General features: G+C 40.5%; 1 protein-coding gene across 1 annotated transcript in view; it reads right to left on the reverse strand.

Annotated features, from left to right (window-relative positions):
• Positions 1–16421, reverse strand: part of CSMD1 (CUB and Sushi multiple domains 1) — a 2205021-nt gene that overhangs the window by 18095 nt on the left and 2170505 nt on the right. The window contains 2 exon segments of the mRNA XM_068281348.1: positions 10637–10798; positions 15151–15195. Of these exon segments, the coding sequence (XP_068137449.1) occupies positions 10637–10798; positions 15151–15195 (207 nt within the window).

Below are 16421 nucleotides of genomic sequence, written 5' to 3' on the forward strand. Positions count from 1 at the left end.
CTTGTATCCGGGTCCGCGACGGTGGTCGGCAGCTTACGTGGTGTAAGGGAGCTGCAGGGCCATGGAAGGATCCACACCGGAGGCAATGCCGGTGGACTGCAGCAGCGGCAGATCGAAGTTCCGCCCTGCTCCCTCGTGTCTGTTGTGAAAGGCCTCTGTGTAGCGAGCTGCAGGGCCATGGAGGGATCCACGTGGGAGGCGATGCCGGTGGTCTGGCAGCAGCGGCGGCAGAACGAGGTTCCGCCCCGCTCCCTCATGTGTGCTGCGAAGCCCTCTGTGCACTCCAAGATGGCGAGGAAAAACAGCTGGTGTTCTTGCCGGCCCGCAGACCGCGACCTGATGGCCGCGGAGAGCGAGACCAGCATCCCCATGTCCTCCGCATCCCGCCTCAGCAGAAAGAGGAGCTTGGAGGTGAGCAGAGTGAGAGCTCACATTTAAAAAAGAGGAAAAGTCCGGAGCCCTGTGGCCGCGGCGTCCGAGTCCGGCGCCATCTTGATCATTCAATGGAAAACCAGTTGGAAGGTTGCCCTGGGCTTAACTGTTTGTTAGGTTTTTCTGTGTCAAAAAACGAAATAACCTTTTAAACTTAATAGAATTGGTGATTTCAGCTCCTTTTTAGCCCATTAAACTAGTTGTACTACTGTACAGCGCTGCAGAAGATGCTGGCGCTATAGAAATACTAAATAATAACAATAATAATCAATTATGGGAAAATGAATGAATAACTAGAGAAAAAACACATCAACTGGGAATTCCTGGATGGCAGCCCGTAGTCTGTGGTGACTATTGTGTGTTTAACACATGTTACATACCCCGCAGGGGGCACCTATGGGTCACTGTTTACCTACCTTAGCCTATTTGCAATCTTCAGTCTCGTCAGTTTTTTAATCTCAATTTTATTCAAGAGAAAGCTGCACACGGTTTCTTTTATGGGGGACTTAGTGATGAATGAATGCATTAACTGGTCAATAAATAAAATAGCGAGGGTGCCACGTCTTTGTGAGGGCACACATGCAACAATCCCCACAGTGTACAGGCTGTCGTCCAGTCATTTCCACTTTATGTGGTTTTTCTCTGTTTATTCATTCCTTTAAATATGTATATTTAAGGTGATTGGTCTGTGCATTTCCAATGGGAAAAAGAAAAGGCGACCAGGAGATATTCTTATAGGTAGATTGCGGCCTCTTGATTACCCCTAAAGCACTGCAGGTTCATATAACTTAAGGGTCAACATATAATGGTGAGTTGTGCATTGAAGGAGTGTGGTGGAGGCGCTCACTGGTATTCTAAGGAATTCACTGCTTGGATGTTTAGGATGAGCACCATGGTGTTTGAAATATACAGAGGACTGTGATTGATGGAGGAGGTTATAGTGTACGTCTACAATTGGATCTCTGTGGAAAGCACGAAGTGTGTAGAACTATCTGTGTTGCTTTGTTTTTAATGAGGATTGCAAGTAGTGCACCACCGTTTTACCCCTGTATAGATTTGGTTTAAGTGCGTGTTTCAGGAAAACTTTTTAAAATCTGGGTTTTGGACTAGGCCATCTCTTCATGGGGGAGGGTTCATTTTTTTTTACATTTGACAACAATCACAACAACAACAAACAACATTTTGATTTTCTTCCCCTAGGACTAGAAGTGCATAAACATGACTCAGACCAGTAATTGGTTGATTGGTAAATTGTGGTGCAGAGGAAAAATTCTAAAAGTCTGCAAATGCCAGGCTAAACAGGTGGCTTTTCAGTCTGGATCTGAGTAGCTTCAAGGATGGAACTGTTTTTACTGGGTGTGGTAGGGAATTCCAAAGGATAAGGGCAGCATAACAGAAAGCTCTGTCCCCAAAGGTTTTGTGGTGCACTCTGGGAGTGACCAAATTCATGGATTCTGCTTAACTAAGGTTGTGAGAGGTGTGGTGCAGTTTCAGCTAGTCCTTCATATTTCCAGGGGCCCAAATTGTGTAGAGATTTAAATGTCAAATTTCCATTCTTGAAGAGTATTCTCCATTTCACAAGTAGCCAGTGCCGTGAGTGAAGGATCGGTTTAATGTGACAGTGGCGAGGCTGGTTTGTTAGCAATCTGGCAGCACCGTTCTGTACTATTCTGTTTGGGAGGACTATATAGTGGGCATTGCAGTATTCAAACCTTGATGTGATGAAGGGGTGAACTGCTTTTGGAAGATCCTCTGGGGAAATGAGATGTTTAATTTTTACAATGTTCCTCAGATGAATGTAGGAATATTTGACTGCAGACAAGATTTGGTTTCTGAAGTTCAATTATCCATCAATTAGCACAATAAGACTGCGCACAAGGTTGGAGCTATTATGAGATGTTTTGATGCCAAGCACTGGCCTTGGACAACAAATACCTTAAGATTTGTTAGCATGCAGTTTCAACCAGTTGACACTCTTGTAGCTCAGCTAAGCAAGAATTTATTTTTGGAATAGGGTCTGTTCCACTAGGTTTTAAGGACAGTATGGCTGCTTGTTTCAAGTTGCAGATAGACAGCCTTTACTGAACAGCCCTTGCTGAACAGCAGTTGCTCAGTACAACTGTCAAAATAGTGTGCAAATTAGTAGGATGGCTAGCTGGCATCTTTGTATAGATCATTTCCAGGTAATGCTTTTATAAAAATAGAGAACACCCTGAGAACCGCCCATAATGACATGGACTCCTGTACTGTAAGCAAAGGCAACATAGGAAAAAAGTAGGTTTAGTGCATTTTACTTTGGGAGGAAAGTACTTCTTAAACGTAAGTTTACAAATGTATTGTATTGTATTATTATTACGGTAAATTGTACATTGTTTTGCGGTTGTGGTCCTTAAAGAAAACCTGAACTGAAAATTTAAGTCAAAATAAGCATACACAAGTCATACTTACCTTCCATGTAGTCTACTCCTCAGTGTCTTTCTCCTGTCCCGCGTCCTGTTTGTTCATTGTGATCAAGGGAATTTTCCGTCCTCCATTTTGAAAATGGTCATTATCCATAACAGCTTCCTGGTCAGCACACAGGTAAACTGTAACATCGCCCACTTGAGCCATAGGGAAACATGGACATTACCTGGTACATCAGTTTTCTTCTCAGCTATAACTGACAGCAACTGATATTTTATTGACAGCAACTGATATATTTCAGATCTGACAAAATGTTGTCAGAACTGGAAGGGATTATTGTCAGAAGAAAATGGTGAGCTTCTGAGAGGAACTGATGGTGAGGTAACTATGTAATGTTCATTTGAAGTTACCTCATGTGTTTATTTTAAATATGTTTACTCAGTACAGGTTCTCTTTAAATTAAAAGTGCCATGAACACCTACTCTTCCTACATTTAAAGGAAACTCTGGGGAATATGGTGGCTTTATTTTGGAAAATCATCTCTGAAGGTAAGATTCAGTGCAATAATCAGGCAATTAATATTTTGCAATGAGTAAAGCAACAACAAATATAGAAGAAACATTGCTGACTTTATTTTTCAAATGCTGCTTGCCTGTTCATGGTGCTTATCCTCAGCCTCTAATACTTCCTGAACCACTGACCTAGAATGAGTGTTCAGGTCAAGTGTGCTTTTTTTCATCCTGGGTCTGTTGACTGCATGTGTGCTGCAGGTGCGACTAGGAAACTACTGACACAAAGATCAACATTATAGTAGGCAGTGGTGTAAATATAACCACTGCATCCCCCTGAAATGTGTGGTGATCTGGGGCTATGAGGGGCCCATTTGTCTTTCTTCCTTTGCAGATTGGCTTAGTGGTGTGGCTGCATTAAATCTACTTCTTCCCTGCAACCACACACTTTAAACTGCCTACATTCTGCTGGTTTTTGATGCATGTCAGGTGGCTTGCATTGAAAGTCAGAGGCATGTATGCAGCAAGGGGCTTAACAATAGGGCATGCAGCCCCGTCTGGGGCCCACTCAGGTCCGTTTTGGGGAGGCAGGAGGGGTCGCAGCACATTGCACATTGGCAGGGAGGGAAGAAAGTCCCCCCTCCCTCACCTCAGGCTCTCCTCTCAGCGCGCTCCCCTCCTGCATCTATCACTGGCAGTGGTGGCAGCAGCAACACATACCTCCATCCACCGTGGAGGTCTCCTATCTCTAAGTGCTTCACGCTACTTTCTATTTAAACAGGAAGTAGTGTGAAGCACTTAGAGATTGGAGACCTCTGCCATGGATGGAGGTATGTGTCCTGCCTGCCGCCACTGCTGCCAGTGATTAATGCAGGAGGGTAGCACTGAGAGGAGAGCCTGAGGGAGGGGGGACTGCCTTTCCTCCCTGCCAATGTGCAATGCTCTCCCCTCATGCTGCGACCCCTCCTGCCTCCCAAAAATGTCATCCAAATTCTTGCAGGGAGGACCGGTGACTTCTAGTTACGCCCCTGTATGCAGGTTAATATAATGCTCCTCTACACGAATCTGCATAAGTTGCTCCCAGTGTTTGAGTGGGTCTCCAAAATACAAATAAGTTAAATGTTTTTCACAAAAAAGGCATTAGACTATGATATTGAAATATGATAACAGAGGCGCCAAGCAGAATAAAATTAGTTAAAATTGTTAAAAAGGGGGAAGTGGGTGGACTCACCTCCCTTCTGAAAAAAATGGCCGGACAATGGACAGGTTACTTACAGTCCAAAGTAACATTTATTAGTAACTCCAAAAGTGCAACGCGTTTCACGGGTAACAGTCCCGCTTCTTCAGGCAAACGATTATTTGGAGGGTGCTGGGGAAGGGAAACAAAAGGAAAAAAAAGGGGATTGCCAGAGGAACGCAAATACCAGGCACCCAAAGGTGCACCACAAGTCTACAGCAATAAAATGTGCAATATGCATTTAACAGCAAGATATGCATACAAAATAGACTGAGAACGTGTGCAAATAGCATGTATAAAGTGACAGTGCACATATCCATAATATAAAGGCAGAGTATGAGTCACTCTTAGTAAAATGATAAGACAGTAAAAAAATGAATTTAAAACAGGGAGAAACAGAGAAAGGTTTAGTTTTTAAAGGAGTGAGTGCAGCAGTATATTATGATAAGGCAAAAAAGGCATAAAAAAAAAAAAAAAGCAGTGTTTCAAGATGAGCAAATGTTCAACTTACTAGAGTTATGAGAAGCAGAGAAAGGTTTCATTTTTGAAGGAGTGAGTGCAGCAGTATATTATGATAAAACAAAAAGGCATACTAAGAAACAGCAGTGTTTAAAGGTGAGCAAATGCTCAACTTACCAAAATCAGGTCATGAACCAGGTAGAGCGCCTCTGTGAGGTGTGGGGTGCTCTGTCTTTAATTTATAAGTGACTGGAATCACCCAGAATGGGGGATGGGAAGTGGGAGCGACAGAGGTCGCATGCTGATGACATATGGTAGTAGGGCGGTGCAGTACTGTGATCAATGTGGGAATAGGATGCAAACCTATGTGTATGATGCTGGATGGGAAGGGAAGGGGGGGGGGGAGAAAGAGAGGGATATAGGCAAAGGGACTGGGATATGCATAAGTAACAACATGCTTACTCCCATAGTGTACCTTGTATGGGTTGGTAGTGGATGGTGAAAAGCGCATAGGATTGGAGGTGGCCTAAATCTTAAGTAAAAACAATAGATGTGGTGTTTGTTATAGGGTCGGAGGCTGGAGAAAGGAAATGTAGAAAGGTTAAATAAAAGTTGCACTTGGAATACATAAAAAGTACATGTAAAGAAAATGCATAAAAAAATTTGTTCATGCCACACTATGCCGAATGTTGGATCCAAAATATACTGGAGAGGTTCATTCCAGCTAGGGTTAATGGTACAGGGTGAAAAACAGAAAACTGCTGTAATAATAGGAGTATGGATACAAAACTATGCATAGTTGCAAAAATTTGTATGAAGCATAAAACTTGACGAAAATACATTAAAAATGATAAAATAAGTAAATGATCAAAGCAAAACAAGTGTAAGACAAATATAATGGGTTCGAATAAAAGAGAGGACCATTTAAAATATATTAAAAAAAGATGATTCAATATACTTTCTCTAATTGTTCGTTTAGACCTTCGGGCGTTAGTGTTTTAAGAATTTGTATCCAGAACATTTCTTTATTCCTAAGGACCTCAAAAGCATTGTGCGGTGGGATGGATTCAATAAGCGTGAATTTGAGTGTTTGTGGATTGCAGTTGTGGGTGGAGCCGAAATGACGGGAAATGCTGTGAAGTGGATAGTTTTTCAATATATTGCGCTTATGTTGTCCTATTCTGTTTCGGACAAGTTGAGTGGTTCGCCCCACATATTGCAGATTGCATGAACAAGAGATCAAATAAATGACATTTCTGGTTGAACAAGTAATGTATTGTTTGATAATATACTGAATTTGGGTGGTATTGGATGAAAAGGAATCAGTGGTGTTTATGAAGCGACAGGCAGTACATCTGGATTTCCCACAGGAAAATGACCCAGGGTTTGAGATGGGGGTGGTTTCAGTGGGATTAGGGATAGGTAGGCGTAGTTTACTAGGGGCCAGGAGACTTTTGAGGTTGGGGGCCCTTCTGAATGTGAGTAAGGGAGTTTCAGGTATGGTAGGTTTGAGGTGAGGATCCTGTGTCAGAATCTCCCATCTGTTTTGTATTATGGATCTGATCTGTTTGTGGTGTTTACTGAATCCAGTGATAAATCTGGGGAAAGGACTGGGGGTCGAGGACGAAACAGTATTGTTGGTATTGGTGATGGTGGCCTTCCATTTGGCGTCTTTGATCAGTTTTTTTGGGTAGCCACGTTCTGCAAACTTTTTGGTAAGGATATCTGATTGGGATTGGTAATCGGAGAAATCGGTGCAATTGCGGAAGATTCTGCGGTATTGACTATAGGGAGTATTGGTTGTCCAGGGTCGGTGATGATGGCTATTGAAATGAATGTAATTGTTAGAGTCAACTTTTTTGAAATGTGTCTTGGTTTTGATGTGATGGGTGTTAGTAAATAAAACTAGATCGAGAAAATCGATGGTGGTGGGATGATGTTGGTGGGTGAACGTCAGACCGGCCGGGTTATCGTTCAGGAAGGTGAGGAAGGTAGGAATGAGGGAATGGTCGCCCTTCCAAATGAAGATCAAGTCACCGATGTATCTTTTATATAGAACAATGTTTTTGCTAAATGTATGTGTCTGGGAGAATTTGAGATGTTCCAGGAGGCCCATGGAAAGATTGGCATATGAGGGTGCAAATGAGCTGCCCATAGCGGTACCGGAAATTTGATGGTAATGATTGTCAGCAAATGAAAACACATTGTGGCATGTCGGGATGGGTGGAAAGGAAATATGTTAATGATCTGAGGCCAAAGGTGTGTGCAATATTCCACACAGCTTTGGCCTCAGATCATTAACATATTTCCTTTCCACCCATCCCGACATGCCAGCCACCCAACAATCATTCATTACTCAATGTGCAGAATTTATTTTACAACACAATGTGTTTTCATTTGCTGACAATCATTACCATCAAATTTCCGGTACCGCTATGGGCAGCTCATTTGCACCCTCATATGCCAATCTTTCCATGGGCCTCCTGGAACATCTCAAATTCTCCCAGACACATACATTTAGCAAAAACATTGTTCTATATAAAAGATACATCGATGACTTGATCTTCATTTGGAAGGGCGACCATTCCCTCATTCCTACCTTCCTCACCTTCCTGAACGATAACCCGGCCGGTCTGACGTTCACCCACCAACATCATCCCACCACCATCGATTTTCTCGATCTAGTTTTATTTACTAACACCCATCACATCAAAACCAAGACACATTTCAAAAAAGTTGACTCTAACAATTACATTCATTTCAATAGCCATCATCACCGACCCTGGACAACCAATACTCCCTATAGTCAATACCGCAGAATCTTCCGCAATTGCACCGATTTCTCCGATTACCAATCCCAATCAGATATCCTTACCAAAAAGTTTGCAGAACGTGGCTACCCAAAAAAACTGATCAAAGACGCCAAATGGAAGGCCACCATCACCAATACCAACAATACTGTTTCGTCCTCGACCCCCAGTCCTTTCCCCAGATTTATCACTGGATTCAGTAAACACCACAAACAGATCAGATCCATAATACAAAACAGATGGGAGATTCTGACACAGGATCCTCACCTCAAACCTACCATACCTGAAACTCCCTTACTCACATTCAGAAGGGCCCCCAACCTCAAAAGTCTCCTGGCCCCTAGTAAACTACGCCTACCTATCCCTAATCCCACTGAAACCACCCCCATCTCAAACCCTGGGTCATTTCCCTGTGGGAAATCCAGATGTACTGCCTGTCGCTTCGTAAACACCACTGATTCCTTTTCATCTAATACCACCCAAATTCAGTATATTATCAAACAATACATTACTTGTTCAACCAGAAATGTCATTTATTTGATCTCTTGTTCATGCAATCTGCAATATGTGGGGCGAACCACTAAACTTGTCCGAAACAGAATAGGACAACATAAGCGCAATATATTGAAAAACTATCCACTTCACAGCATTTCCCGTCATTTCGGCTCCACCCACAACTGCAATCCACAAACACTCAAATTCACGCTTATTGAATCCATCCCACCGCACAATGCTTTTGAGGTCCTTAGGAATAAAGAAATGTTCTGGATACAAATTCTTAAAACACTAACGCCCGAAGGTCTAAACGAACAATTAGAGAAAGTATATTGAATCATCTTTTTTTAATATATTTTAAATGGTCCTCTCTTTTATTCGAACCCATTATATTTGTCTTACACTTGTTTTGCTTTGATCATTTACTTATTTTATCATTTTTAATGTATTTTCGTCAAGTTTTATGCTTCATACAAATTTTTGCAACTATGCATAGTTTTGTATCCATACTCCTATTATTACAGCAGTTTTCTGTTTTTCACCCTGTACCATTAATCCTAGCTGGAATGAACCTCTCCAGTATATTTTGGATCCAACATTCGGCATAGTGTGGCATGAACAAATTTTTTTATGCATTTTCTTTACATGTACTTTTTATGTATTCCAAGTGCAACTTTTATTTAACCTTTCTACATTTCCTTTCTCCAGCCTCCGACCCTATAACAAACACCACATCTATTGTTTTTACTTAAGATTTAGGCCACCTCCAATCCTATGCGCTTTTCACCATCCACTACCAACCCATACAAGGTACACTATGGGAGTAAGCATGTTGTTACTTATGCATATCCCAGTCCCTTTGCCTATATCCCTCTCTTTCTCCCCCCCCCTTCCCTTCCCATCCAGCATCATACACATAGGTTTGCATCCTATTCCCACATTGATCACAGTACTGCACCGCCCTACTACCATATGTCATCAGCATGCGACCTCTGTCGCTCCCACTTCCCATCCCCCATTCTGGGTGATTCCAGTCACTTATAAATTAAAGACAGAGCACCCCACACCTCACAGAGGCGCTCTACCTGGTTCATGACCTGATTTTGGTAAGTTGAGCATTTGCTCACCTTTAAACACTGCTGTTTCTTAGTATGCCTTTTTGTTTTATCATAATATACTGCTGCACTCACTCCTTCAAAAATGAAACCTTTCTCTGCTTCTCATAACTCTAGTAAGTTGAACATTTGCTCATCTTGAAACACTGCTTTTTTTTTTTTTATGCCTTTTTTGCCTTATCATAATATACTGCTGCACTCACTCCTTTAAAAACTAAACCTTTCTCTGTTTCTCCCTGTTTTAAATTCATTTTTTTACTGTCTTATCATTTTACTAAGAGTGACTCATACTCTGCCTTTATATTATGGATATGTGCACTGTCACTTTATACATGCTATTTGCACACGTTCTCAGTCTATTTTGTATGCATATCTTGCTGTTAAATGCATATTGCACATTTTATTGCTGTAGACTTGTGGTGCACCTTTGGGTGCCTGGTATTTGCGTTCCTCTGGCAATCCCCTTTTTTTTTCCTTTTGTTTCCCTTCCCCAGCACCCTCCAAATAATCGTTTGCCTGAAGAAGCGGGACTGTTACCCGTGAAATGCGTTGCACTTTTGGAGTTACTAATAAATGTTACTTTGGACTGTAAGTAACCTGTCCATTGTCCGGCCATTTTTTTCAGAAGGGAGGTGAGTCCACCTACTTCCCCCTTTTTAACAATTTTAACTAATTTTATTCTGCTTGGCGCCTCTGTTATCATATTTCAATATCATCTAGTCCACCCTTGGTGGAGGGGTGTATCCCCATTTTCTCCTATCTACAGAGAGCGACTTTTTAACCTGAGCGGGGTCAGGTTACAATTCTCCCCGCCGGCCTTTCCAGTGGTTGCCTTTGTGGCGACCCACCCTTGTGAGTATAATCATCTCATTTATTCACAACAGACCTCTCCATATTAACATACTGCACCATATTGGGCTCTCGGTTTCTCCCCCATTTTCAAGCATTAGACTATGATGGGCATATGCCTATGATTGAGATTAGACTATGAGCTCCTCTGAAGGACAGATAATGACAAGACTATATACACTATAAAGTGCAGAGTAAGTTGTTGCCACTAGAAAAATATAAACTAAACAAATACAAAAGAGTTGTATGTTGCTCTTGAGCTATATGAAGCCAGTGAAGCCACATCTATATATTTACATTACACTACATAATCATTTTCAAACTTACCCGATAACTTTAGCTCACTGTTGTTAATATCTAACAAGGTTCCATTAACTTTGCTACTTGTGACATTAAACCAGTCAACGGTTAAAGTTGCTGAATGCTGCTTGCCGAGGTACTCATAAAATCCTTTCCAAACGGAATTTCTTGAAAACACATCTGAAGGAACTAGAAACAAAAATAACAATCTTATTAATTTGTTCTTTCTACTTGAAATTGTTATAAAAATGCATTTGTGTTCTGACAGTTTCATCAGTAAGCTATGTTAATTTTATAATGCTTGCTTATAGATTTACATAAATCTTAGATACTCCATTACATGATATATTTAATTAATTACTTCATAAATATTATAAGGACACATAATGACATCTTGCAAATTTGTTTAGCAAATGCTTTGGCAATTTTACCTGAAGATTAACCACTTCACCACTGAGGGGTTTTACCCCCTGACCACCAGAGCAATTTTCACCTTTCAGCGCTCCTTCCATTCATTCGTCTATAACTTTATTATTACTTATCGCAATGAAATGAACTATATCTTGTTTTTTTCGCCACCAATTAGGCTTTCTTTAGGTGGGACATTATGCCAAGAATTATTTTTTTCTAAATGTGTTTTAATGGGAAAATAGGAAAAATGTGGGGGAAAAAATAATTATTTTTCAGTTTTCGGCCATTATAGTTTTTAAATAATGCATGCTACTGTAATTAAAACCCATGAAATGTATTTGCCCTTTTGTCCCGGTTATAAAACCATTTAAATTATGTCCCTATCACAATGTTTGGCGCCAATATTTTATTTGGAAATAAAGGTGCATTTTTTTCAGTTTTGCGTCCATCCCTAATTACAAGCCCATAGTTTATAAAGTAACAGTGTTATACCCTCTTGACATAAATATTTAAAAAGTTCAGTCCCTAAGGTAACTATTTATGTATTTTTTTTAATTGTAAATTTTTTAATTTTTTTTTAATTACAAAAAAAAAAATGGGGAGTGTGGGAGGTAATGAGTTAATTTTATGTGTTAAAAGTCATTTATTTGTATGTTAAAAAATGTTAGGGTGTAGTTTACTATTTGGCCACAAGATGGCCACAGTAACTTTTTGTTTTAATGCGACCTCCAAGCTTCCTTCCGGAAGCTTGGAGGAAGTATAATGAGCATGGACACGTGAGTTTTTTCTCACAATGATCGCGCTGCCCATAGGAGAGCAGCTGATCATTGCGGGGCTTAGATCAACGAACGGGAATGGATTTTCCCGTTCATTGATCTCTGGGCGAGCGGGCGGCGGCGGTTTTACTAGCGGCGGGCGGCGTGTTTACGAGCGGGAGCGCGGGTAGCGTCGGGAACGCGGAAAGTACGTGTTTCTCCGTCCCTGGTTTTTAAAGGATGGAAAAAGGGGCGGAGAAATACGTACGCGCGGGGGTAAAGTGGTTAAAATCATAGTAAATACTCAACAGTTGACAGAATAATGAGTAGAGTTAAAAGTCTGCTTACATACACATTCAGAAGTTGCTATAGTTTATCTTCAAATTGTAAAAAGCCATTTTGTTTTTGCATTGTGACGCTTTTAACTAGTAACAAAATCTTTAATAGATAAGACTTCTTCAGAATATAATCTTATTTTCCACTTATTTTAATTCTTGCAGGCACAATTTAAAGGAACTCCGAGCACCTCTCATGGGTTTGCCTTTAAGCATAGCCACGAACAATTGAGTGTGTCGGCACATTTACCAGCCACTTGTTTTATCCAAACTCCCCCAGGTATTGCCGCTATAAAATGCATGGGGCCAGACGACTTCATACAAAGTCATGCTATGACCCCTCTGGAGGAGCCTCTTGCAATGGCCATGCATGTAATTTCCTCTTCCTGCTTCTTTCACTTGTTCAATGGCCATGAGTGTCACTTCCTCTTCCTGCATTATTCACTCCTCTAACAAACTCCTCTAGACAGGGGTGACCTGGAAGTTATAACTTAATTAAGATGGTGGCTGCGATTTTTACATTGAAATCAAATGAAAACTATTAGTAGAATGGTGATTCAGGCATCAAATGAAAGAGGAGAACACAAGCTACAGAATGGTATGCATCTTTAAGTACTGGTCGGAGTCCCTTCTGCCATATATTACTGCACATTATTTTCCAATTTTCTATTTTTATATCACATATCAGGACTGTGCCATAATTGCTTGTTGCAAATACCACAACAGTATTGATACGTATCTTTATTGTCCGCACATTGAAAAAAATTAAAATAAAATGATGCTCTAAAGACCTATTACTTTTTATATTTTAATACAATTAGCAAACAACAAAGCTACACTAGGCCAAAGTGTTACTTTTTAATTTTCATGGCTACATCAAATTTTACAGAACCCAGTAATAAAAAATAAATGCTGATATTTTACCTTTTTATGGTTGCCTAATGGTATTTACATGTTACTTTGTTTAAAATACTGTATTTACTATAAACTACTAGTTTTCCATGCTACACTTACAAGTGGAATTGTATTAAACAATGATAACAATACCATTTCTATAGTGCTTTTCTCCTCAAAGCGCTTAAAATGCGTAATCACAGTTTACAGCATACAGATATGTTTTTATGTTGATAATTTCTGTTGTATAAGGGATGTTTCACACTGAATCTTTAGTGTTCCATTGCAATGGATAACTTCATCGCATCGCTATGCAACACAATGATATTTCTATGGTATGTTCACAATGGGCAGGTCCTGCTACTTACTGGCCAACAAGCCACAAACACACAAGGACCCTAATGCTCAATTGTGAATGGATTCTACTGAATGTGTAGGAATTTATCAAATGCTAATTGCTCAATGACAGTATAGTTGTACTGGCTGGCTATCAGCTACCATAGACTTAAGGTACACACGCCTGACTTAAGTCGGCTGAGGTGACCAATAACGCCCGCCTCAGCCAATAATCAGGCATGTGTATGGCAGCCGGTGACCCCCAACCTGCGAGCAATCCGCCAGGTGGATCTACTCACCCTCAGCTCGTGACATCATGCACGCACCATTCATTGTCTCTCTGTTGCCTCCCTACATAGCAACATAGCGCAACATTAGCTACACAGCTGACACGCATTTGTGCAGCTCTGCCCAACGATGTCATCAAAGGTGTGTATGTGGCTTTAACTTTTAGGAACTTAGGTAGTAGCCTATGGCCTCAATTCACTAAGCAGTTTAGACTCGTGTACAGGATCGGTTGAAAAGGGCGCCCGAGCTGCCTGTATGAAAAGGGCGCCGCCATAGACATCAATGTTATTTCTGGAAATATGGGCTACAAGGTGTAGAAAAGGGCGCCCGAGTTTTGATATAGGCTACAAGTGGGCTCCCCTTTGTAGCCCATATTTTTTCGGCTACAAGGTTTTCGGCTACAAGCGGGCTCCCCTTTGTAGCCCATATTTTTTTCGGCTACAGTAAGGTGCCCCTCTGTAGCCCATATTATTGACCTTTTTTTGTAGCCGAAGTTTTTATATGGGCTACAAGTGCTGGAAGCCGAATTATTTCATTCCCTCACTATCCATGGCGGCCTGGAGGGGGAATAGTAATTAACACATCCCGGAGTTTTTTTCTAGCCGAAGTTTGTATATGGGCTACAAGCGCTGGAAGCCGATGTATTTCATTCCCCCACTATCCATGGCGGCCTGGAGGGGGAATAGTAATTAACACATCACGGAGTTTTTTTCTAGCCAAAGTTTGTATATGGGCTACAAGCGCTGGAATCCGAATTATTTCATTCCCCCACTATCCATGGCGGCCTGGAGGGGGAATAGTAATTAACACATCCCGGAGTTTTTTTGTAGCCGAAGTTTTTATATGGGCTACACCAGGCGCCTTGTTTTTTTTGTAGCCGAAGTTTTTATATGGGCTACACCAAGCGTCTTTTTTGTAGCTGAAGTTTATATGGGCTACACCAGGCGCCTTTTTTGTAGCCGAAGTTGGTATATATATGGGCTCCACCAGGCGCCCTTTTTTACCGGCGCCCTTTTTATGTAGACCCCTCGTGTACAGATGGTTTTTAGTCTACTGATGGTTTAATCAGTTGCATCAAAGGGGAATTCACTATTACCAAATGTTTTAGACCTGTTCTTAGACCTGGTCTAAACCATTTAGTAATTAGGTGGGTATATCAGGGGAAATGATCAAAAGATGCAATTCACAAACGAGTAACTAAGACTGACATCCTTCTCCTTTGATGAGCTCTCTTCTGCATACAATTAAACTCCTGCATAATTAATTCAAAAGGTTCCATCCTCACATCTAAAATATCTCACAGAATTACTTTACCTACAGAAATCAACTGGTCTAATCTCTGTCAGAAAAAGTGGGCGTGATTACTCCTTGTTTGTCTTTGTGAATTGTGTAATTGCTAAATGTTAGACCAGGTCTAAAAACAAGTCTAACATATTACACCAAACCATCAGTAGACTAAAAACCATCAGTAGACTAGTCTAAACTGCTTAGTGAATTGAGGCCAATGTGCAATTTAAATTACCTGGAGTCTTTGTGATTGTCTTGTTATATTCCCTGAGACCTTTACCTGTAAAAAATAAATAAATACATAAGTAAATAAAGGTTACTAATATAGTAGCTGGAAAAATACCAACTGTGTCACCAGAACACTTAAAATAATGTGTTTTATATTATATTAAAAAAAAATCACCTGTTCATGTGCAACTGATTATTACCACATTCAGTTTAAGGTGAATATTTAAGTAGATGTGTAGCTTTTTTTTTTTTTTTTGAGGGGGGGGGGTCAAACCGTCAATTATCAATTATCTTCTTTTGTTTTGAAACAGTAATGCCTCTTTTCTTTCAACTGCCATTTTTATGGTTCCAAAATAATGAGACCAGCTATTAAAGCAGTATAAATAACACTATCACACGTTGTTAACTCTTCTTCACACTCCTAAATAAATGTGTGAACAAATCTTTTGCCTGCAGAAATGCTGATGAGTGCTAGGTTAGCAGGAAAAGCAACAGTTGTGGACTTTGAAAAGTCATAAAAACAACAACATTAAACGTTTATCTAAACTCTGTTTAACAAATAGGATTCTAAATTACATTTTTTTTACTGATTTACCTGTCGTAGCACCCTCTGCAGTAAACAAGGAGTTTTTTCTAAACATGTCTGTATGGAAACAGGAAATCTTAACTATATATACTTCAGTAACTGCATTAAGTGACTACGTTTGTAAAAGTAATCTCTCACCTGGTCAGTCCTACTTACTGACAATATGCATAATACACATACTGTAATTTACTACTAGTACATTAGATCAGCTTAGCAGCACTTTTTGCCATAGCTAATATTAAATGTAGATGTGGCATCTGAACACCAGTGTACATTGTACAGTTTAAACACTAGGACAGTATACACTCACCTAAAGGATTATTAGGAACACCATACTAATACGGTGTTTGACCCCATTTCACCTTCAGAACTGCTTTAATTCTATGTGGAATTGATACAACAAGGTGCTGAAAGCATTCTTTAGAAATGGTAGCCGACATTGATAGGATAGCATCTTGCAGCTGATGGAGATTTGTGGGATGCTTCCGTTCCATCACATCCCAAAGATGCTCTATTGGGTTGAGATCTGGTGACTGTGGGTACCATTTTAGTACAGTACAATGAGTTAATTGTCATGTTCAAGAAAAGAATTTGAAATGATTCAAGCTTTGTGACATGGTGCATTATCCTGCTGCAAGTAGCCATCAGAGGATGGGTACATGGTGGTCATGAAGGGATGGACATGGTCAGAA

Source organism: Hyperolius riggenbachi, chromosome 4 (genome assembly GCF_040937935.1).
Source record: "Hyperolius riggenbachi isolate aHypRig1 chromosome 4, aHypRig1.pri, whole genome shotgun sequence".
Lineage (NCBI taxonomy): Eukaryota > Metazoa > Chordata > Amphibia > Anura > Hyperoliidae > Hyperolius > Hyperolius riggenbachi.